The sequence below is a fragment of the Natator depressus genome, chromosome 6 (assembly GCF_965152275.1).
Source record: "Natator depressus isolate rNatDep1 chromosome 6, rNatDep2.hap1, whole genome shotgun sequence".
Classification (NCBI taxonomy): domain Eukaryota; kingdom Metazoa; phylum Chordata; order Testudines; family Cheloniidae; genus Natator; species Natator depressus.
The window spans coordinates 32,475,127-32,500,772 of record NC_134239.1 but is presented as its reverse complement, the minus strand read 5'-3'; the positions used below and the strand labels follow the sequence as shown (position 1 = coordinate 32,500,772).

Sequence of the window (25,646 nt, the reverse complement as noted above, 5' to 3'; positions counted from 1 at the left end):
GGAGGGACAGGCAGTAGAAACAAAAGTGAAGCTGTTTGAGCAGCATATTCTAGAAGTCTTGAGGTCTTTCTGCATGCAACCTTCATTGATTTGAGATCTACCATTCTCTCACTAGAAGGGAAAACCTATAATGGCAGCAGGCTGTAAAAGAGACCCAGTTTGGGAGTAAGAACCATTCAAGAAATATATGTTTGCTAATGTTGTTTTAAAGAAAGTCATCCCAGTGAACTGGTGGAAATCACTTTATCACTTCAACAGTCTCTGAATGCAAGTGCTTATCTCACTTTCAACAGCAGTAGCTTCTTCTCCCAGTGTAGGAAGAATATTTTCTTCCTTTGGACTAATTCATTCCAAATTGAGAAATCATTTGGGACCTGAAAAAGCAGGAAAGCTTGTTTTTCCTTTTCCAGATTATCAACAAACAGGAAAATGTAGATGAAGACGACTGAGTTAGTTACAGAAGCCAATATTTTAAGTTTCTCGTGTTGACTTGCTACTGTAGTTGATTTTTTTTTTGTATTTTTTTTAAATATTTCATTTACCTATTTTAGTTTAAAACAATTTTAACAAAAACAAACCTGATTTTAAAAAACATGAATGTTTAATTAAATTCAAAAATTAATGTTTGTTTTGTTAAAATATGTTTGCTGTTGAAGAAAAAAATCCAGAATACATAACGTTGTTTTAAATAAAACAATTTAAATGTCTGTCTGGTGATGTTCTCCTCCTAATACAGCATGGCAAGAAAATCCTCCAAATATTTATGATTAACCTGTTGAATTGGTGATAGTTCACCTCCCAATGACTTCATAAATATCTGCTTCAGTTAGCTTTGGTAAATGAAATAACCGATCATTCATTTTCTGATACAGCTGTAAAACTAATCTCAAGAGTTTTCAAAATAAATTAGTTAAAAATGTATTGTGTGTACCTTCTAAAAATGAAACCTACATCTATCTGTGAGTTGTGAAGAATATGTATTAAGGTTATAACAACCAACAAGAATGCACTTTTATGTAGAAATCCATGATTAAACAGAGTCTTCCTGACTAGTGATTTAAATCAAAACCACCCTGCCTCTGTTACACTAATGAAAATGATACTAACAGGATTTTTTAAGAGGGACAAGGCAAATTGCCACGTTTCTTGCAATCTGATGCTCCTGGAGGGTGGTCATAGAACCAGACTCAAAGAACACAGTCCCTGGACCCAGTTTTTATAGGTCTCTGGTTCAGTACAAGTCTATGGAAGTTGCTTCATCATGCTGAATTTACAACTGAGATGACCATCAATCAGCAGGTGGTACATCCATGACGGCTAGGTGTTATCTTCTTGTTCTTCCTTGATGCGTTTTAGGTGGATTACGGTTTGCCCTCCGAGGGTCATCCGGTTATCTCCACTTTGCATATTCTTCGGACCATCGATATCAAGGTTGAAATTCTTAGGATTAGGCTGGCACCATTTACTATCCAATTATTTCCCTGCTTCAGGCTCATCATTCATTCTTTTACTTCACAACACAATCTATGACGCTTGATTCATTTAACAAGTTTTATCCTACTATCTGTTTTTCCCTCTTTGCGTACCAAGATTTACATAGGCATGACAAGGGGCCCCCCGCGGGGGAAGAGCACCAGGGTGTTGTTTTAGAGAACAGCATTGTTTCCTCAAAGTTCTTATCACTTTCCAGCACACTCTTTGTCCTGTACCAGCCTGAAATAATTAGCACTTTGGCCTTGCATTTGTTACAGAGTGAAATTCAACAGCATGGAACTGATGTTCATACCTTTTTATAATACCTATATACTCTTTTGTCTATCTTTATTTCTACTACTACATAATTATAATTCTATCATACTTATATAACTTTGAGGGCGACCCAACACCTTCACCGAGCTGTCCACACCCAGATTGCACCATACAGAACCCTGGTACTCTTGAGGGAATTCTATTCTAAAAATTTAAAAAAATAAAAAGTCTGCAAATTTCAGTTTTCAAAATTATATCATCACACCATTTTCAATTATTTGCTAACAAGTATTTTGAAATAAATTACCAAAATAATTGAAAATAGTGATATTATTGTTATTTTGACAAATAAAATTGGCAGAATTTTGAAATTGTGTGTGCAGAGTATTTAATTTTTTGGCACAGAATTCCCTCAGTAGTAATACTATTATTGTTAAGGAAATGCCTGAAAAATCACCATGAGATCTTGCAAGAAGTTGACAAAACAGAATACCTTACTTCTTGTGTCTCATGAATTAAGTTTGTTTTTTACTGGACCATCTTCTGTTGGGTGGAAGGTACAACCTAGTTCAGTGCTGCTTGAAAGCTTGTACCTTCCACCAGAAGTTTGTCCAATAAAAGGTATTATCTTACCTTCCTTGTCCCTCATATCCTGGGACCAACAAGGCTACAATACTGCAAACAACTTAATTCATAGCTATCTAATGAATTCTTGTTTTGTATTGCTTCATGATGGCATAGGTTCCTTTAACCGGTAACTCTTCTCTCATACTTAAGAGGTCCATCTCCCACAGTAAAGTACTAACTAAACCTAAAGAGCGCAGAAGTGCAGGTTTTCTCCAAGGAGCAGCAATTTTTACTTGCTGATTCTTTCAATTCATCTTGAGTGGCATGCTTAGCCTACCTTGCTGACATCTAGACATGTTGAACTCCTCTCTTCCGGGCTGGAATATGAATGTACTGTCCATGCATAACAAAGCAGAAGCATTCAATAGGTATTTTGGAAATTGGTCTTCTGAATATGAAGAGGAGACTTCTAGTAATTTCCCCTTGTTTCAGATTTTGAGAAAACAGAGAAGCCAACTTGAAAGCACCCATAAATCCGGCAACTGATTTCCACAATCCAGGAACTCAGATATTGGCTGTCTCTGAATTGGCACCATTTAGCTTTAGTTGCTGAAGTTCGAAAGTTCACATTTCTGTTACACCTTTCTATTTTGATGAGTCTTAGCAAAAGTAAAAACGAAATAATTACCTAAAAACGATTTCTCCAGTTCAAGCTTGTGCATAGCATCTTACATCACCAAAACAGTCACATTAAATAGGGGTTTAAAAATGCACTTTCTTTAATTAAAATTTGCTTTAAAAATTTTTGTATTTAGTTGATTCTGTTATGTTTACAGTTAAAAAATTTGCCTGGTTAGAATTGGAGGTTTTGAAAGTGGGTGGATTGCACAACAATTTTGAGCCAGATGTTGGGTCTATTAGTTTGGGGAACTGTGCTCTAAATGTAAACCACTCTCCTTCCTGGGTAAGGGCCTGGCAAGCACATATGCATCCTGCAGATGAATACGTGGCTGTGCAGATGGTGTTGATGGGAGGTGTGACATTCCCCTCATGTTATCTGGACCAGTGATCTGCTAGGTCACTCCAATTCTTGAAGCCAGCCTTACCCTGCTCTGCTGTGAGAACCCCCACTCCTGGGCTGTTCACATGCAGCCTCTGGCATGTAAGCTCCTTGGCTTGTACAAGCAAATGACACTAGCCCATATCTCCGGTCCCAGACACAACCCTAGGAACCTCTGTCTTGCAGTGTCCAGTTATGCCTGCTGGACGCTGCAAGCTTATATGAGTTTGTCAATTTAACAACGAAGTTTATATGTACCAGGCTTGTTATCCCAAGGGGAGTCTCTGAGATACTTCAAACCAAATGCACTGCTTCAGGTAGAACAAATAAATAGCTTTATTAACTACAAAGACAGATTTTAAGTGATAGGCAAAAAGTCAGTGTGGTTACTAAAATAAACTAAAAGCACGCAGTCTAAACTTTCAACACTATTAGACTGGACAACATCTAGATTAAGCAGTTTTTCTCATGCCACTGGATATTACAGTCCTTAATCTACAGGTTTGTTCCTTAAACCTGGGCCAATCTCCTCTGTTGGAGTCTTGTCTTATTCTCAGTGTCTTAGTTGCTTGCAGCAAAGGTGGGGGCAGAAGAAGGGCCCAGTATGTGTCCACTCTGTCTGTTTTATACCCTCAGTCCATGTGCTTGGGGAGCACAAGTCCAGGCATGTCTGGGGGCATTGCTGAGTCTCTCCAAGCAAGGCTAAGCAATTCCCCTGGTGTGGCCTCATGCAGGTCCATCACTGCATTGTAGCTCCCTTGCTGGACAATGGCTGTTGATAGGTTGTTTGACACCCCTGCCCGGACATTGGTTACTTTCCTTGCTGTTGCCTCCAGGGAGCTAATATCTGGCTGATTCCCTAACTTACAGCATGTTTTAATGACCTCCATACAATAGAATTCTCATAACTTCATATGCATTAATGATATGCATACATGGATAGAGAAATGACTTTCAGCAGATCATAACCTTTCCCCTGATACCTTGCAAGGCATGCTTTATATGTAAGATCACGCTTATATGAAAATGAGGACTATGGGGGGTTCAGTACGCTCCTCCAAGGTGTAGAATGTCACAGGAGGGCTTTGGCTTCCTCAACCATGGAGTGCTGTTCTGGGAGGGAGAACTGCTGGGAAGAAAAGGGGGTTTACCTGTCCAAGAAGGGGGAAAGCATCTTTGGACAGTCACCAGCCTAGTGAGAATGGCTTGCAACTAGGTTCAAAGGGGGCAGGTGACAAAAGCCTGAAGGTAGGTGTAAAAAATAGGTGACCTTAACCAAAGACTAGAATGTTGGGGGTGAAATGGAAATTAAAATATGGTCATAGGAGCAACAAGAGGGAAAATGGTGGGGGAATCCACTCAACATCTTAGATGTCTATATACGAATGCCAGGAGTACAACAGGGAATAAAGCAGGAAGAACTGGACATTTTAGTACAAAAGGTCAATTATTTAATTGGCATCAGGGAGACTTGATGGGATAAGTCTTATGATTGAAAAAATGGTAAAGTGTGTCATAGCTTGTTTTGGAAGGACAGGCATGATAAATAGGGAGGTGGTGTTATACTTGTGCCAAGGGCCAGAAGGAAGTAAAAGGCAGACCAGGTGAAAGTCTCTGGGTAAAGACAAAAGGAGTAAAAAACGGGGGCAATGCCATGGGAGGGGTCTGCTGTAGAGTACCAGATCAGAAGGTGGATAAGGCATTTCTAGAACAAACAACAGAAATATCCCAAACACAAGACCTGGTGGTAATGGGGGACTTCGGGTACCCCAACATCTGTTGGAAAAATAATATGACAAAACACAAAGTGTCCAATAAGTTCTTGGAAGACAATGGAGACAACTTATTGTTTCAGGTGGTGAAGGAAGTAACTGAGGGACAGCCATTTTAGACTTGATTCTGATTAACAGGGATTTGGTTGCAAATCTGAAAGTGGAAAGCAACTGATGAAAGTGATTATGATATAGATTTCATGATTCGATGGAAAGGAATGGGTCAAAGTAGGAAAATAAGGACAATGGATTTCAAAAAGCAGACTTACCTACCAGTTCTGAGATTAAGTCCCATGGGAAGAAAATCAAGGGAATAAGAGCTGGCAGTTTCTTAAAGAGAAAGACACAAAAGCTAACAATAAGAATAGTAGGAGGTCAATATAGCTCCATCAGGAGCTCTTTAATGAGCTGAGAATCAAAAAGGAAGCCTCAAAGTGGAAACATGGATGAATTAATAAGGTGTACAAAAGAATAGCACAGGCACACAGGGGAAAAAAAAAAATCAGAAAGGCTAAGGCATAAAATGAATTACAATTGCCAAGAGACATAAAAGATCATAAGAAGATCTTCAAATAAATTGAGAGAAAGAGAAAGACAAAGGAAAGTGCAGGTCTTCTACTTAGCAGGGAAGGAATGCTAATAACTGCTGACACCAAGAAGGCTGAAGTGTTTAATGCCTATTTTGCTTTAGATTTCACTAAAAAATGAAATGGTGACCAGATACTCAACACAATATTAGCAACAAGAGGGAAGGAGTGCAAGCCAAATAGGGAAAAAATATTTAGATACATGGGATACACGCAAGTCAGCAGAGCCAGATGAAATTCATCCTCACCTACTTAGGGAATTAGCTGAAGCAATCTTGGAACTCTTAGCACTATTTTTGAGAACTCATGGAAGATGGGTGAGGTCTCAGAAGGCTAGAGAAAGGCAAACATGTACCTGTCTTTAAAAAGGAAAACAAAAAGGAGCCAGGGATTTATATAGCAGTCAGCTTAACTTAGATACCTGGAAGGATTCTGGAACAAATGATTAATCAAGTTATAAGCACCTAGAAGAAAACAGAATTATTAGGAAAATAGGAATAGCCAGCAGAGATTTGTCAAGAACAAATCATACCGAACAACCTAATTTCCTTCTCTAACAGGACTACTGGCGTAGTGGATACGGGGGAAGCAGTAAACATGATGTACCTTGATTTAAGTAAGGCTTTTGATGCAGTCCCACATGACATTCTTATAAGCAAACTAGGGAGATGCAGTCTAGATGAATTTTCTATAAGGCGGGTGCCCAACTGGTTGAAAAAACCTTATTCAAAGAGTAAGTTATCAATAGTTTGCTGTCAAACTCAGAGGGCATATGTAGTGGGATCCCTCAAGGGTCAGTCCTGAGTCCGGTACTGGTCAATATTTTCATTAATGACTTGGATAATGGAGTAGAAAGCATGCTCATGAAATATGTAGATAACACCGAGCTGGGAGGGGTTGCAAATATTTTGAAGAACAAGATTAGAAGTCAAAACTACCTCAACAAATGGGAGAATTGGTCTGAATTCAACAAGATGAAATTTAATAAAGGTAAGTGCAAAGTACTTCACTTCCTAACTGGGGAAAAAAAAAAAAAAAAAACATCAGATGCACAACTACAAAATGGGGAATAACTGGCTAGGTTAGAATGAGAGTCAACAGTGTGCTGCAGTTGCCAAACAAGCTAATATTGTTCTGGTTTTCATTAAAAGGAGTGCTGTATGTAGGACACGGAATGTAATTGTCCCACTTTACTTGGCACTGGTGAAGCCTCAGCTGGAGTAGTGCATCCAGTCCAGTAAAGGAAAGAGATGGATAAACTGAAGAGTCCAGAGGAGAGCAACAAAAATGATAAAATGTTTAGAAACCTAATCTATGAGGACAGGTGAAAAAACTGGGCACGTTTAGGTTTCGGTTTTGTTGGGGTTTTTTTTTTTTGGGGGGGGGGGGGGAGAAGAGAATGAGGGAAGGACCTGATAAGTCTTCAGTATGTTAAGGGATGTTTTCAGAATGACTGATCAGTTGTTCCCCATATCCACTGAAGGCAGGACAAGAAGTAAATGGGCTTAATCAGCAGCAAGGGAGATTTAGGTTAGATATTAGGGGAAAAAAACCTTTTTAACTATAAAGGGAGGTAAGCTCTGGAATAGGCTTCCAAGGGAGGTTGTGGAATCCCCATCACTGGAGGTTTTTAAGAACGGGTTGGACAAATACCAGTCAGGAATGGTCTAGGTTTACTTGATCTTGCCTCAGTGCAGGGGACTGTACTTGGTGACTTTGAGGTCCCTTCCAGCCCTACATTTCTGTGATTTTATGAAAATACAAATCCCACTAACATTTTTGAAATAAAAATGTTTTAAGTATTTAAACACTCTCATATAGTGTTTGCAACCCAACATGACAGCATTGTGCGTTAGTGCAAATAACCAATGTGAGATTAGTAAACTTACACAACAAAATTTGTTAAAGAACATATTTTTAACCTGACATTTAAGACACAATGAATCCATGCCCCTACACATTTGTATCTTACAAATACCTTTCTTACAACACTAAATGCTAATACAAAGGATACGAGTGTGAAACACGGTGGAAACGAAAATAATGCTGAGTTCATTTGCTTATCACATTTATAGAGCGCCATTGTGCTAAGTGAAAAATGTATTTGAAACTCACTATAACTTCAGTTGGCATATCACAATCTATAACTATGGAATCTCAGTGAGAAACTAGATAAGCTGATCTGTACAACTGTGGCATGGAAAGTCTTGTTATTAAAGGTAATTTAGATTTTACAGCATTCAACTTAAACCCAAACTGTGGCTAAACACGGATTGTGTCATGTGCTGGAGACTGAGATCCATAAAATGCACATAGTTAATAAGTCACAACGCAGTCAGGATGGCTTTGGGGCTGGTAACGTCTCTCGTCCCAATCCCACAACTCACCATTTATTTGGTAGAAGAAATGGCCTGTTTCAGGAATAGGAGAATTACATAAGTTTCCTTCATCAGTTCATTTTAGCCCAGTTAGTGCTCTGAAAGTCCCTACCAACCTGATGATTTTTAGTGGCTCTTGTGAAATGAATTTATTGACTCAGTTCATTTCTAAATGAGCAGGGATCCAACATCATTAAACCACCATCAATAAAAGCTGAGATCATCGAACGGAGGCCTCACCAGAAATGCCAAGAACTGACAGCACAGAGAAGTGAACAACCCTCATTACTAGACTTCCAGGTAAAGGTTGAGACATTGATAAGATGCAGAGAAGCTTATGCTTCTGGATCTGTTCTGAAGATAAACAGACCTTCATTTTCCATTTGTCAATTCAGCACCTTTCAAGAGCACTAAATTCATTTTAAAAAAGTAATGAAGCCCACTGATCAGCTACTATTTTAGTAGCTAATATAACACATGGTCAAATATCTATTGGTACCTAGACACCATTCTGGTGTGTGCCTTGAAAAGATATATGAAGAGATAATGCAAGTAATTTGACCAATTATTCTTTTGTGTAACAGATTTAAAACAAATCAATACAGCAAGTTTCACGAAAGAAAAATTTATTCCAGATGTCCTTACAAGACAATATGCTCTTCATACAAAACAGATTGTATTTTGGTACTTAAAAAAAAAAAAAAAAAAAAGATTATACCTTTCCTTTCAGAGAAAAGGTATGACAACTGTGATGCCAGTTTAGGGATATTTGAAAATACTCTAGGACTAATTCCCCTAATTACTATAATATGCATTTGGTTCAGGGTAAAGATTAATGGAGGAACATTCCTATATTGTTATATATAGGTTAACACATGGGCTTATCCACAAATATTAGTGTTCCATTGGTTCTTCTGCCTTTTCTGCAGGTTCCTCAGCAGGTGGAGCAAGCTTAAGGAGAGGAATACAAAAAATGTATTTATTTTATTATTTTTTTTTTTTATTATAAAAGGGCAGAAGTCAAACAGGAAAGAGACAGCTTTGCACAGGAATTAACTGTGTGATAGGGCTGGCAAAATGCAGCCCACAGATGTACAATGAAGCTCCCATAACCCCCCCATTAATATGGAAACAAGGCAAGCAGAGGTGTACAGGCCCCAACATATAATACTCCACCTTCATCAGAGGCATGGCAGAACTGCGTGGGATTTACAGTATCTGTAAGCTACATCTTTGAGTTAAAAGGTCAGGGTAATAATATTTTACACTTGTATAGAGCTTGACATGTTCAAAGCACTTTACCAACAGGGTAGAAGCAATCTGCTCTATTTTATGCAAGTTACAAGTGATTCTTCAGCTTCTATCAAGCCTCCATTACCTCCCACTGTCCAAATGATGGACTAAGGATTTAAGAAGTTTCATGCAAAAATACATATATTGAAACAGAAGTGTTTCAGCCATCAGAGTAGTTGCTGTGCATCTGTCAATTATGCAAATCCAGGTACTCTAACCAAGGGTCATTATAAACCAATCAAAGAACAGGCTTTTACACAAATCCTTTTAACCCTACACCGTTTATGCAAAACTCTGCACTAAGAATTCCCATTCACATACCTACAAAAAACAATGCAGCCTCAGCTTCTGATCACCTCCCTACTCCTCCATCTAGATACAAGAGATTTAATCTAGAGCTAGCAGGATTAATTAAGGTATGAATGGAGGAGAAGAGTTACATTAGTTTCCTCAAGAGGTAATGAGTAGACAGCTAATACCGAGACTGGGATTAGGAGGGAATTACATAAGGGGATGGGTTTCAGAAGCTGAGATATCCATTTTTGTTGCAGATATATGAGTGGGAGTTCTGACAGCAGTAGCCAGGCACAGACAAGGTGAGACGATGGAAACAACTTGAGAGAGCTTTCTGCTAATTCAGACCAGTCTGGTTAAATAGACTTCTTGGCCTTCATCTTCAGTCTTATAGCAGAGGATTATAGATACCACCTCAAACAGGAAGCAACTCAAACTATTTTAAAGATAACTAAGTCACATACCTTCCTCTGTGGTCTTTCTTCAAGTCCCTCCAGGAATGGCGCCACATCATCATCATCGTAGATAGTAAACTCCATTTCTTTGCCAACAATTCCAATGGAAACATTCTGTTAAGTACAATGTTAAAAGAACTGAGAAACTGTCTCTTGCGAATCTCTAACTTTATGCAGCTTTTACTTGGGAAATATATCAACTACAGCTTCCTCCTAAGATTAAGATACATTTGGCATAGTGAATCAAATTAAGGAAGGAAATTCTGTATCAGATTTACTTTATGGCAGGCTTCCTTAGAAAAAAGAAAGTGAGGGAGGCTCACTCTCTACAAGGATGCTATCATGTTCCAAAACGTATCAGCCAAAAAGGCAGTTTGATTATTTCAGACAACAGGTTCAGCTCCCTTCATTTTTTGGTTGTGTTTCAGCATTTATAAACAAACATACCATATGATTTTTTAAAATTGCTGGTTTCAGCATGTATTTAGTGTAAAATATTTTAAACAAACAAAACTGTCTAAGATGAAAAGCTTTTATTAACTCTGATTCAAAACCCACTAATGTGCATGACTCTTCCTTTTGGAATTCAATGGATTTTGGTTCAACCCCAAAGAGTATAAGAAAACGTTATTGTATTAAGTTTCCTGACACCAAAAACAAAATGCAAAACTTATCTTAACATAAACTTCAAGATAATCAAACAGACCTAGGGCCAGATTCTGATGTTAGCAATGCCAGTGTAAATCCAGAGTAATCCCAATGCATTAAACAAACTAGATTTCATTTCAATTAAAATTAATGGAATTTCACGTTATTTATCTGATTACCCAGAGTATCAGTCATCTTCCATAAATCTTTATATATTAAAAGTTGCAGCCTTCTCTCATTGTCTCTTATCCTATGCGTGCACTTGAGTTTCTCAAAGGATATGGGAATGTGATCTAAACATATACTTTAAGAAAATAATAGTAAAAACATATTGGACTATATTATAAGATTGCTAGTAAGGCTAAAATTAGTAACAATTTTAAATTATGCATAGAATTTACTGGACTTCTGCACATCTGATTTAATAAATGATGTCAGTGTGGAACTAAGTATGGTTATTTCACATTTTATTTGGCATTGCTCTAATATCAGATATTTCCGGCCAGGTGTTAAGTTATAGAAATACTGTGGAATCATATTACCTGCCGAGTCAGAATTATATCATCATTTTTATCAATACATAAAACTACAAAGCCTCTTACGGAATGGACTAAAATTGTCCTACGTTGTGCAAAGAGATGGATCCTTAGAAAGTGGCACGACACTTAAAAGAACGGTAAATTAACATGGCAGAACTGTGTAAAATGAATGATCAAACTGAAGAACTTAATGTGATATGGAAACAGAGTTACAAGGTATGGCTTTTTGGTAGAGGTAATAACAGGTGAGGAAATTGGCCAAGGAAGTTCAAGACTTTGTAAAATGTTTGTTGTGTGTTCATGGTTTGTTATTCTCATGTGTAGGTTTACTTATTTAATAATCCATAAAGACTCTTCTTTAAGTCCTCCATATGAGGCACAACGATAACCAACGCAAATCGTGCCTGCATCCCTGTGCATCCCACCGGCCATATGCCTTTTATCAATAGCCTTGTTCTGTACCTGAATAATAATATTGCTAGACATGTAAAATATTTAATGAATACTTGGACATAGGCATGAATGAACAAACACATTTCATTACTACTTTAGAAATTTTAAGATGTAACTCCAGGTATTAAGTATGTGAAACTCAAAAAGTGTAAATAAGAAAAAGCACATCGAACACAAAGAAAGATGACCAACACAACCATCTGGGATTCCACTGAGCTTGGCATGTGAAAGTGTTGGAAGCACAATTTGCTTCATATTATGCTCAAGGAGTTCTGCAGCAGCTCCAGAATGTGCAAGACTAGGCTAGGCCAAACAAATAGTTTTGAATGGGGGCTAGTAGCCAGAAAGGGGATAAAGAAATTACACAGTAGTTTTTTTTTTTTTTAAAGTGACCTTAATATAAGTGTTTAAAAAAAAACTGGTTCAGATGAAAAATTCTCATTGACAGTATTTTATGAGCCCCATAGAAAAATTTTAAGATACTAAAATTTCCCTTATAATGAAAAAATATATAAAACCTATCTTATAAACCAAAGGACAAGGTCTCAGGGTCAGAAATCTAAGGTAAGACTCAGTGCTCCAGCCCCCTTTATATTGTTTCTAGGGGAACAGTACAGTGTATTTCAAAAACCCACAAACATGAAGGTAAATACTTTATCTCGAAGAAACCAACAGCAGATTCCAGTTAAAAGTAAATGAACATTTAAGCATGAAGCTGAGTTACTCTATGCTGTAACTAATTTTGCTATGTTCAACAAATCTTAAATAATCATCAATAAAGTTAACAACATAAAGAAGAGCTATTTTACACAGAAATTTATGAGACTTCACTAACAAGGGAAACAGTCTTCTATTTAGCAATAACATTATTTTGTTAAAGTCAAACACCAAAAGTTCAGAAAGTTACACTGTAATTGATAAGATTAAGACTCAGAACTGATAGTACACTGATAGTATATGGAATTAGCCTCACACTTAAATATATTGTACCTAAATACTAATGTTTGACTCCCACACTTAAAAGGAGGATTACAATACACACCCATACTTAACATCAACTGTGTCTCGGTAATTTCTAGTAAGGAGGAAGATCCTGGTGTTTACCTTGGTGGTCAGATCCTGTTCTGCAGGAAGGGTCTCTCTGAGAGCCCGCAGACCATGTTTAACTAGCTCATTCAGGTTACCTACAAACAATACATTGCCATCAGAAAAACAGTTAACTGTACAATATTGTTTCCTGAGACCCTTCCCTCCCCCACCTTCCATTCCTAGCTGGAAAAATAGTCTGGCTAGCTCCGTCCCGAAACTGCTTTACTCATGTTGCTTCTTTGATAGGTAACTGGAAATCCAAGTATGCCCATAAGGAACCAATCCTTCCCTGCATTCAAGACAATTAAATCACAAAAGTAGTATTACACTCTAAGCTAATGGCAAATAAATCCATCTAGGTACTTATATGGTCTCTGGGCCATGATACCTGAGCTGCTTTACTCCCCCACAGCTCTTCAGTGGCCTCTGATAATTATTAAAAATAAAATTAATTTGGGATTTAAAATCCACTTCTTATTTACAGATTAAATATTGTGCAGACAAATAACATGCATATCTTGAAATACTATCCTCTCTCTGAAATGGAAGGAACATCACTTTCTCTAAAAACAAAATTCATTCTTCCTGTTTAACTCTCTCTCAGGTTCTCCAGGCAGACACTTTTCCTCCATTTGGCCTGCTAAACAACTGAAATAAGTTAGACATGAAAACCTGCAGTGTTTTGAATCTAGTTTCTTTCTTCCTCCTGATTTACATTGGTTATTTCTATTCAACTCTTATATCTTCGCCTTCTGCACAGTAGTAAATAAATATTACCAGATAAGATGCGATATAAATAAAACAAGCATATACTTAAAGATCATTAGAAAATACAACAGAAGAGTCTCACCACTTACAGTCAACAAACTCAGCCATGCGTCTCTCCAAATAAGTTCGGGCGGATTGTGAACGAGCACCAATGGACATAGCTCTGCAGTCAAAATAGTTTGCAGAAGGACAAGTTTGGAAGATGTGAGGACCCATATCCTGGCAAAAAAGGTGTGAATTTTATAAACTGTTCACAGGAAGGCATGCAGTTTTCTAAAATATTTTTTAGCACTAACTCTGTTACATGATGTTTGTGTCATATATGCATGAAGGTATGTTTTATACTGTGCTTCACATCGCAGTTATTACATAGTTGCTTCAAGCCTCAATTTTCTAAATTTCCCCTTTTCACTATGTCTTTTAATCAGACGTTTTTATGTAAGTTCAATGGATGGCACTGAAAACCCTGTTTCTCTGTAAAATCCTATAAATTGTACTGATCTTATATTATGAATAGCTCCCATTTTATGACCTATTTCCCAGTGCTTCCCACGTGTACAAATACAAACCTGTTCAGGGCTGAACCCTGGCATGCAAGATTCAATCAGGCTGCCCACTACCTTCAACTTGCTTAGTTTGTAAGATCATCAGAACAGTGACTTGTCTGTGCTATACAGAACAAACTGGATAACCAATTCGAAACACCTTAAAGGGGCCGTGATTTTCAGAAGTGGTTAACGCCCACCCTCTGAAGGTCAAGCCCCCTTAAAGTGTCTCATTTTGGGCCCCAAAATCATTAGCCATTTTTTAAATTCTAAGCCACATGGGTTTAGGTGTGTATATGTATACATATATGCATCAATACCCACTCCAGGGACCTGCAGAAAAATTACCTTCATTGAACATTTATGAGAATTAAGTTTCAGGGTCTAGAAAAAGAGAGGTTCCTCTAGCAAGATGAATATTGATAAGTACTGCTCTAGTCAGCCTCCCTCTCAACAAAATGTTAGTTGCTATAAAAGTGAAATATTGTACTGGCTGCATTTTTCTTTTGGATAAATTGAAACAGAAACACACACACCACACACACACACACACACACACACAGTGTACTTACATCATAACCTGCAATGAGCAGTCCTACACCATATGGTCTTCTGCCATATCGCTGTGTTGGTATCTGGGTTTCTTAAACAAGCTAAGGACTCTTCACAAAGAGCAAGTTAATACCTTTTAAATTTTATTCTTAATCCAAGTAAAACTCCATCAGAACTGCTATATGGTTTGTTAGCCATTTCTGTGGTGAAAAAACTTGTTCCAGAGAAACAGATCTCATCATCTGTCTTGAGCACCAATGGTAAGGTCTTCTTAACCTCCAATCAGACCTATAGCAATTAGTTTCCCCAAACAAAGTGACTGGAATATTCAGGAAAGTAATATGAGTGACTGATTTTATGTTAGTCAGGTCAATTTCATCCCCGTTCCCTTTGATGCACTTGCTTTTATCAGGTACAATGGATGTACGAAATGCTTAGTGTGTTCCAGAGATAGGCAATTAAGGCATGTAAGTAAGGAATGAGGCAGTAACATTAAATGTGCTCTTTCCATCAGAAAGTGACATTATCTGGGGCTTTTTAAGTGATCCAGAAAACAAGTATTCAAAAAATTGTTTCCAATTCTACAGTAGGTCTCCTGCATGGCACTTCATTGCCTTGTCTACTGATTCCATGGATGAGGAAAGGATGTCCTCCCAAAGAACAAACAAGATCCTTGCATCTATTTCCTGTAACTTTCAAGGTAATCTTTGCTTGAAATAAAACAAATAAAATAAATATTTTGGTATAAAAGAGTTCTAAACACATCAAAGTGAAAACTGAACTGAATTTTAAGAAAAGCATGGAGTCATTACATGTCAAAGACAGTATAGATATAGATATATATCTAAAACATAAAAAGGATACTGCTTCCAATTAGAGACACTAGACGGGACACTGGGAGAGGTCTGTCAAACACAAATCTAGAATCCAGACACTCCTGACGCATGAAATTACTATAAGAAGAGAAAATAAAAATACATGGATCACAAACAGAAGGAAGCTCCTCCAACTTGACATTTTCCTCTTTCAACTTGTGTGTGTGTGTGTATATTTTTATTACGGTTTCAGCATTGCCTATGAAGACCAAAAATGCCACTATAAAATTACATTTTATGAGCCATCATTGTATAGAAGACCACATGCCTGAAAGAATATTGTACAGATGAAACACTATGAATGAAGGTAAAACAGATGTTTATAGAATATGCAGTGAAGAGGGGTTATTTGGATGAAAATGAAAAATGAATAGGAAATATTCCTTTGGAATGTTATTGCAATGAATATGTAAGTGGCTCTTTGTATGCCTTTTCTGTCCCTTTCTACCCAACCAAGGAATCCTTCTTGCTCATTTTATATTTATCTCGTTTGCCAGAACCACACAGCCAGCTGAGAGTTCAAAAGAATACCTCTCTAGAGTTGATCTACATCACTAGCTGAAGGAATTGTTAGTAGCCAATGTGTGATGTACACTTCTGAGACTGCTCAGTCTCAACGAGCTTGGGGAAGCAAGAGATTGGATAGGGAATAAAGCCGAGCAATTAAACCCTGGCCCGACTGAAACCCATGGGAGTTCTGACATTTACTTTAATAGGACAAGGATTTCACCCCTGGTCTCTTGCATATTAGTGCGAGACCAGTAACCACAGGCAAGTTCTCTTAGCTGGCCCCATTAAATGACAGTATGAGAAGTCTGTTTTCTTTTTTTTTTTTACTTCATTGTTACTAGAATACTGTACACATTAGTCACTAAGGGCTCGTCCACATTACCTGCTGGATCGACAGGCAGCGATCGATCCAGCGGGGGTCGATTTATCGCATCTAGTCTAGACGCAATAAAGCGACTGCCTTCCCGTTGACTCCGGTACTCCATCAGGGCAAGAGGCGCAGGCGGAATTGACGGAAGGGGCGTCAGCCATCCACTTACCGCAGTGAAGATACCGCGGTAAGTAGATCTAAGTACACTGACTTCAGCTACATTATTCACGTAGCTGAAGCTGCATAACTTAGATCGATCTCCCACCCCCAGTGTAGACCCGGGATAAGACACTCACCACAACAGTCTTGCATCAGCAGTAAGCCCAGCAATTGAGATGCCAATATGGTTGTCAACATACAGGATTTTTTTCTGATGAGCTGCCAATTCAGACTGTGCTCTCTATACACAAAAAAACCATATTAGTCATACAAATTATTGCAGCACACTTTAAACAATGTGTCAGCCAATAGGGACAATGCTTAAAAAAAATTGTGAGCAACTATCAGTAAGGACTGAACACTTACAGCCCCAAATCTGTAACCTTGCAATAGACATAAGACATAAAGGGCTGATCCCACCCCAATAAGAAATGTATTGAAGAAAAAAAAGCGGATTGTAAATATTTTATATGTATTTATTTCCTCTTTATTTGGGAGGGTCAGTTGAACCAATATATATTTGGCTTTATAACTAGACAATTTCATCAATTTCTTCCATTTCTACCACAGGATTAAGACCCATTTTATCACAGATTAATCAAAATATTAGTAGTTCTACACCAGTGCTAAAACATATGAAAATGTGTAAATCTTACTTTCTAATGTATAAAAGAAAAAAAAGTTATAAAATTCACCTGCCCCAAACCAGAAATTTACCTCCCCTTATCTGACATTTTAACTGAACAATGATAAAAGCCTTGGATTTACCGTGTTTGCGCTTGCAAGAAGAAAAAAGTAATTCCAATGTTTTTTCTTAAATTTACCTTTAGAGCAACCAGAACAGCATGGGTTTTTGACTTCAGCCCCACAGTAGCTGAGCCTTGCTTGACAGCTTCCATAGCATATTCTATTTGATGAATTCGGCCCTACAGAATGAAGTAAATTAACAACTCTAAAATTGATTCTCCATATAAGAAAGGTAGAGACTCTGCAATAACTACACACAAAGGGTGAAATCCTGGCACTATTAAAGTAAATGAGAATTTTGCCATGGACTTAAGTGGGCCAAGATTTCACTCAAGATTAATTAAGAACAGAGTTTTCAGTCTCAACCGAAATCAGACCTTTATCTGATTTGTGAGTTTGTTGGTTTTACATTTATCACAACAGTGAAAGATCTACCAGAAACATCTAAAACACTCTTATTTTCCACTGAGATAAGAAGGAATTTCAGTAATAGGGGATAAGACATTTCCTGTCACAGAGTACTTTGAAACCATTATGGGCTGTCCCATATACATCTATTTATTGACTAAGAACTGCATGGTTGACACAGAAGATCACAAGTCATGTGTCAAAATCGTTTCCAGTCTTTGAATGTATATTCTTGACTCTAATAGAAAGATTGACAGCATGCACCATTAAGGCCTGATTACTCCTTTATGGCACCATAAAGGGCAACAGATCCAAAAAATAATATGGCGTCACACCACTGCATCTGCTGCACCACTGCCTTAAGTCCACCTACTAATTTTTATTTGTTTATTTTTTAAAAAACAAGAGTTTGTGGAGTAGTAATTTCAACCTGTGGAGAATAGCTATTTTAATTGTCCTTTTTAAACACATCTTTGTCATAGTATCAAGGTACAACAAAGTATAAATAATATCAGATAAAAAATAAAACTGAGCAGTAGTTAAGGCAGTAATTAGGCATCAGTAACGAATATCTTAAGGAACATTACAGTTTTAAAAATAAAACAGATGTATACCAGGAAATTCAAAGTTAAAGTCACACAGATGAAAAAGTTGGAAAGAACTAAAATGCAGAATTCAGGTACCTAGAATGTGAACTCTGCACTTATGTCTCACCCCATATAATGTTTGTATATCACTAACAAGTACCATATCTGATTAAGAGCAATTACTTGCCTGTTCATCCTAGAACACTGGTGCCTGGGGGCATATTAAATCCCGCATGCCTCAGCATTTCACATGCAGCTTCAAACCATGTTTGCTGCAGTTTTCATATGGCTTAGTATATGTGGCATAAACATAAGGGCATATCAAGTTTAAGATTTCTTCTGTGGATAGTTAAGTTACAACACAACACCAGGGTTTTATATCAGACAGGCAAGATAGGAATTGGGTAGGCCTTTGGCAAACATAGGAGTATAGCACTCACATACTATGGTGATGGGCAACCTTACAGAAGACACAGTGTAGTAACATAATACCTTTCATTCAAGGATCTCAACACCATAGTTTGAAAATTGTACCAGACATGTACCAGTCTGCAGTCAATACTACAGAATAGGGAAGGCCCGAGGGCAAACTTGTAAGATTGTAACTGTGGCAGTCTGGCTTCTTGACACTACCAAACACACTACCCAACTGGTTAGCTGCTTTGAAATGAGATCTGTCACTCATAACAGGGCACATTATCTCACAGTAAAGATCTGTGAAGGCAAATCTAAGCCTCACGATTTTGAAATAAACTTGAAAACCCAATAAAAAGTAAAAACAGACAACAATGCATTGCTTTATGCTCAAGTTTTCAAGGTTATTTTCACGAGAGGCTAGAAACCATTATTAGTTGAAACTTTATTTTCCGGAATTTGTATTTGATTAAAATCTTCACTAATAATAATTGCCATGCAGAAACAGTAATTTTTACAGTTTACACTAACATTAATAAACTTTAAAAATAGCTTACATCTCTGATTTTGCTAAAATCTAGAAGTGAGTCAGTTTTCAGATCTCAAAATTTCTGTAATTTGCTACAAGTATCAGAAAAAGACTGGACTCACTAAAAATTATGCAATTAAGAGGTTTGCTTGTTAGTTTTCAGAAGATTCATTCTGCACTCAAACACTAACCTCTAAGTTTTGAAAAGGTACATTATTCATATCAAATGGTTTAATTCCTGCTACATGTAAATCTCTATGCAGCCTTAACTTCGAGCCATTGTGAGGCCTCCATAATTACATATTGTATATTACAGCAGATACCAAGTAAATACATAGAAAATTGACAAGGCACTGTAACTACAGAATGTTAGTGCATCACAGAGACATCTTGTCCTTTTGTAATTCAACTCTTCAATTCTTTGCATTTTCCCACTCTCCATTTTATGTTTGTAAATATCTCATTCGATATATTAATCAGGGTGGTTAAAAATCAATGATTTTTTTAATCAGATTTTTTTGATAAAGTGATTTTGAGGAAAAAAACCTATCTAAAGATAGTTTTAATTAAGATTCATTATAGCTCAAAAATATCTCATCATGGAATAGGGATTATAAATTCTAATTCTATAGTATGAGACAATATATTAATGTAAAGTTTAAGAAAAAAGTTTTGTAAATGAGTTCCAATAGTTCATGGATTAGGGACCCAATCTTATGGGGTTCCAGGGGCTTCTGTATAGAAAGATTAACCTAAATAATCTATCTACCTCATGAGACTCAGTGCTTAGTCTAGAACGAAGGTGGGAAAACTACGGCCAGCGGGCCACATCCAGCCCGTGGGACCTTCCTGCCCTGCTCCTGGCCCAGGAGGCTAGCCCCTGGCCCCTCCCCCACAGCCTGAGCTCACTGCACAGTCAGCGCAATGCTCTGAGCAACAGAGCTACGAGCTCTTGCTGCACAGTGGCATGGCTGGCTCGGCTGCCTGTCCTAGTGCTCTGGGCAGCGTGGCTGCAGCGCCACCAACCACCGGTGCGCCAAGCAGCACGGTAAGGGGGTAGGGAACGGGGGGGTTGGATAGAGGGCAGGGGAGTTCGGGGTGGTGGTCAGGGGGGTGGACAGGGGTCGGGGTGGTAAGAGGGCGGGGAACAGGGGGGTTGAATTGGGCCAGAGATCCCAGGGGGCAGTCAGGAAGAAGGGGGGGGGGGGTTGGATGGGGTGGTGAGAGCCAGTCAGGGGCAGGGGTTCCAGGGATGGTCAGGGAGCAGGGGTGGTTGGATGGGGCAGGGATCCTGGGGGGGCAATCAGGAATGAGAGGAGGGGTTGGATGAAGCGGTGGAGGGCAGTCAGAGGTGGGGGTGGAGTCCGGGGGCAGTCAGGGAACAGGGAGGGGTGGATGGACAGCTGGGGGGGGGGGTCAGGAATGAGAGGAGGGGGTCAAATGGGGTGGCGGGGGGCAGTCAGGCGCAGAGGGTCCAGGGGTGGTCAGGGGACAGGGAGGGGTGGATGGGGCAGGGGTCCCGGGGGTCCCGTCGGGGGGCAAGAAGCAGGAGGTTGGGGGGGTCGGATAGGGGGCCGGGCCATGCCTGACTGTTTGGGGAGGCACAGCCTCTCCTAACCGGCCCTCCATACAATTTCAGAAACCCGATGTGGCCCTCAGGCCAAAAAGTTTGCCCGCCCCTGGTCAAAAAGATACCATCAAAGATGCTTAGTTTTGCAGTTCTCAAACTGTGGATTTGTGTCTCCAGAGATAACATGCTTGTTAACAGCAGAAATGTTTTAAAATAAATAAATATAGGAGGTGAGAAATAACAGACCTCAACCCTATTGTCCCTCCACAAATTTGTGTACACAGAGTCAGTCCCTTATCTCTCTCTAAAAGTGCAACGTTTAAAAAAGTTCAATGAACAGAATATTGTTGGGGAGAGAATAGATCTGGACAAGGAGAAGAAGTCTGGAGATAAATGTGAGAAGGGAGGGACAGGCAGTAGAAACAAAAGTGAAACTGTTTGAGCAACATATTCCAGAATGCACTTTTATGTAGAAATCCAAGATTAAATCGAGTCTTCCTGACTAGTGATTTAAATCAATTTGATTTAAATTTGATTTAAATCAAATCCACCCTGATATTAATTGATCAAGTTGCTTGTGTACACTGATTATATAACTGAATGTTTGTACATTTCACATTACAAAAGCAATCTAAAGTGTTGGATGACTGCCCCCAGCAATACTCCAACATTAGGGTTTAAAATGAACTAAACATACTCCTGCAGAACATATCTAGTAAATAGTAATATATCTTCTGTACACAAGCAAAATGCTGGTTAATAAAATTATTGTAAAGTCCAACTATAAAAACAAAAATCAAACTTCATCCTCAAAACTGCATATTTAACAGTTCCCTGGTGTGTTAAGACACAACATTATTCATACTGTGCTTTAAAACATCCAAAAGTTGCTTTATGGAGCAGCACCCGCAGCACTATACTCTTTGAGCTACGAGAACAGGACATCCACTGCCTTCATGCCACTACCATAATAGTGAGAAAAGGAAAAATGGAAAGCAAGTAACACGATTATATTCTTTTACCTGAGGGCTCCAGACAGTGACATCATTGTCATACTGGTTGCGAAACTGTGAACAAAACCAATTCATTAGTATGAAAATACTACGAAACTGGGAAAAGAAAGCCTTTGAGCTTTCAATGATATTAATTTTCTTTGCTTAATCCAACATACACAATTTCTCCAGTCTGAAACAAGAGCTTGACCACAATATATTTTTCTGCACATTTACCATCATTATTTAGTAAACACAACATTACTGTATCAGCATAATACTTACTGTGCTCTGAATTACTTTAACATGAAATGACACCGCAAAACATTTTCAGCATAAGATACATAGTATACATTTGACTTGCATTGTGAACCTAAAACCTAACTACAGTACCTTGGCAACAAGAAATTATGAGACAAATGCTTTTTAAAGATATTTAACCCAAAAGCCATCACCAGCCTGTTTACACACTGATGGGTCTGCATCTGAGCAGCAATCTTGATATAGCTAGTTTGGGGGCAGTGGAAAGCTTCACTGCACTATAATCCCCTGAGAAACATGCAGAAATTCCTATTAATTTCCTGCATGGGTTAATGATAATCCTGTCTGCATTAACTAACACCAATTCTAAATTGTCTAAAGATTTTTTGGGTGGGAAGCCAGAGTGTTCAAGCATGGGCAGCCAATCAATGATACCAAAGCTCTCTTAGGAGCCATGTTACTGGTGAGGAATGCCGAGCTGCAGCAAATAGAAAATTGTTTAGTCTTCACTGCTAGTATTCATTACACAGCGGACAATTGTGAACCTGTCACGAATCAAGTCAATTTCATTCTGCTGTTGCTTGAAAAAAACTAGTACCCAGGATAGGCCCTGGAGCTTTTAACTGTGGTGAGGAGAAATATTTACACAGAGCTTGGGGGGAGGGTTGAGTAGAAGGTGTCCCCCTTCACTTCCCACCTATCAGAATGTTGCAGAAGTTGAAGCAGCAGACACAACCTTAGGGCAGCAACAGGAGGCTGAGGTAGGTAAGTGGAGTCCTCACTCACCCTAGCTACAGACAAGTGGCAAGGAACAGGGAGATGTGGGGTAACAGAAAATACTCTTTTCTACACATCTAAAGGAGGAAGGGCTTCACATTTATCTTTACACCAAGGTCTTATCTATACTCCATAAATTTATTGTGCTATGAACTTTGTAGGTCCTCTGTACACTTATAAAACACAGTCGATCCACTCACAAAGATGTTACAAATGATTTACAATGTGATGTATACATTTTGGATTAGACTTTCTTTTTCCAGGGGGTAAATATTGATTTATATTTCAGCCTGCATTGGTTTAGTGCTAGCATGAAGAGCACTAAAACAGTTGAAACTAGAGCAATTCAGTCCTCCCACTACTGTTCCACATATGGCCTTTCAAAATCCCCCAGCTCAATTGTTCTGTTCCAGTTCTGTCCAAACCTTATTTTTGGTGAACAGAGATGCTGTAGTCCCAAAAATACACTATACACTCTGACTGAACTACAGCTATTCCTGTCATCTCTGCTATAAGAGACTATAGCGTAGGATTCCATTGCTACACAAGATGATTTGTAAAATACAAATGTGTCTTACACAGTGGCAGTTTTCTACTTCATTCTTGATGGGTCAATTAAAAACTACTGCCTAATGAATTGTAAGTTTCTAAAGCCAACTGTGATTAAGCTGATAGGCAATGCTAGCTTGCCATGTATACATTAAAACTTTAGGCCCCTTTCCTGAAATAAGCACCCTACACACAGAATCCTGGGCCTGTGGATAGTCTCAGCAAAATCAAAGGATTACTGTGTAATGGAGGCACATGGACCCATTAACCCAACAGTTCATTGTTCCTAAACTAAAGCCCCAGTTCAGCAGGGTACTTAAGCATTTGTAACTTTAAGTAAGTAATGGGGCTACAAACATGCTTAGTTAAGCACATGCTCAGGTACCTTGCTGAATCATTCATGGCTCAAAACTCTGCAATTGTTTCATTTTCTGTGCTCTGATTTTTGTTCTACTGAAAAATAAGTGTTTGTTTCCCCTTACAGGAAGTTAGTTAACTAATGATTTCAAAATGCACTGAAATAAAGAGTTTGTTTGCATTTCAAACAATTATAAGAAAATTAAACAACAGCTACAGGTATGTAATTTCCTTATAATGGCTTCTTGTACATAGCTACTACGGGGATTAACCTGAAATGACAGCAAAATACTACTGTTAACATGGCATAAAGCATCATAAACTCTTGGATTTACATGATAACTCACACCACTAGCACATAACATAATACATGTACATAATATTAGGCCCAGATATTTGCACTTGCGAGTATTTTTTCTGTTTATATACAGTGACTTGTAAAATATTCTCTCTTATTGCACAGTAAAGCATATCTAAAGTATACAGGGTTTGATTTTATGTTATCTGTTATTCCACTTGTCTTTTCGGAATTAGAAATTAAAAGCTACTATAATTAAACTTGGCTCATGGGGAATGGACTCAGATGGGGAAACAGATTTGGCTTGTGTGGGCTGAGAACATGGGAGGTTATAGGAGACTGGGGTAGGCCTGTATCTGGGTGTGGGGGGGGGGGGGTCTGTCTGTCTCTGAATGGAGGAAGGGTTGCTGTGGAGAGGAGAAGATCTATGTGAAGCGGGAGGTCAGACTGCAGGGAAGGGGGCTGCTCGGGGAGTCAGTCTCTCTGGGGGATGGTCTCCGAAGGGAGGCGGATGCTCTATGGTGGGGCAGGCCGGCCTCTGAATGGAGGGAGCTCGGGGGGGAGCGGGTGGGGGGGGGGGTCGGCTGCTCTGTGAAGGGCGGGGGCGGGTTTCGCTGGGCTCGGGCCGGGCGGAGGAAGCCGCAGGACCCGCTAAGGGCGAAGCCGAGCCAGGTTGTCCCCGCCGGTTGCCGGAGCGGCGCGCGGACATCCCCCTCGGCCTGGCCCGGCCGCACATGGGAAGCGCTGACTCACGGCCCCTCCCACATCCCGCCACCGGGTCAGCCCGGGCTCGGCAGCGGTCCAGGGCTCGACGGGTGCCCGCTCCCCGGCCCCGGCCCCGGCCCCGGCCCCGCCCTAGCGACCCCTTCCTCACCATCTTCCTTCCCCCCACTCCGGCGCGAGCTCCTGACCGGCGAGCTGCTCCGCGAGCGATAAGTCTGGGCTGAGAGACTAGAACTTCCGCCCTCTCCCCAGAGAAGAGTAGCCGCTCCCAGATTCATCGATCGAAGGGCGGATGGGGCTGTGCCTCCTGCTCCAGCCGAGGCCCTGCGGAGCCGGAACGCTCAGCGGCTTACGCGAACCGCGCGTGCGCACTGCCTAGCCGGGGGCCAGACCGGGGAGGAGTGAGAGACGTCAGCAAAGCCTGCCTATGAGGCGCGGGCCGTCTCCTGGACGGAAGCTCGCTGCTCTCTCTGCTGGGCGGGCAGGTGCTCTGTGCCTGGTCCAGGGCCGACCCGTGACTGGGCCGCGAGCCTGCGCAGACGCCGTCACTGCCCCGTGTGTCTGTGAAGCGGCAGTGAGAGGCCGCGTCGCCGGTCTAGCACTTTTCGTTGCAAAATCACCGGTGACCCCGCTGCCACCCGCCTGCCTTGCCAGGTCATGTCAACCAGCCAGGGGCCGTCCGCGTAAAGCGTGGCTGGGCCGCCGCAGCGAGCCGCACTCTCCGGGGCGGGCCAGCTCCCTGAAACTTCCTTTGGCTTCTCACCCAGACAC

At 39.7% G+C, this 25,646-nt stretch overlaps 1 protein-coding gene across 1 annotated transcript; it reads right to left on the bottom strand.

The window, feature by feature from the left end:
* Positions 1 to 8,804: 8,804 nt before the first annotated feature.
* On the bottom strand, positions 8,805 to 25,269 carry PSMA1 (proteasome 20S subunit alpha 1). The gene is made up of 10 exons (XM_074954957.1): positions 25,027 to 25,269; positions 21,941 to 21,985; positions 17,488 to 17,589; positions 16,801 to 16,904; positions 15,614 to 15,702; positions 14,770 to 14,840; positions 13,742 to 13,871; positions 12,900 to 12,979; positions 10,165 to 10,269; positions 8,805 to 9,064 (listed from the first exon to the last, which is right to left on the bottom strand). The coding sequence occupies exons 1-10, from the start codon at positions 25,027 to 25,029 to the stop codon at positions 9,008 to 9,010; spliced, it is 786 nt and encodes a 261-aa protein (XP_074811058.1). The 5' UTR covers positions 25,030 to 25,269; the 3' UTR covers positions 8,805 to 9,007.
* Positions 25,270 to 25,646: the final 377 nt, after the last annotated feature.

Excerpts from the sequence above, each read along its gene's own strand:
- PSMA1 (XM_074954957.1), bottom strand. Across the intron at positions 17,590-21,940 it reads TCACTGTCTGGAGCCCTCAG|GGCCGAATTCATCAAATAGA; the intron begins GTAAAAGAATAT and ends TTCATTCTGTAG. Across the intron at positions 13,872-14,769 it reads TGCTCATTGCAGGTTATGAT|GATATGGGTCCTCACATCTT; the intron begins GTAAGTACACTG and ends CTTTTTTGCCAG.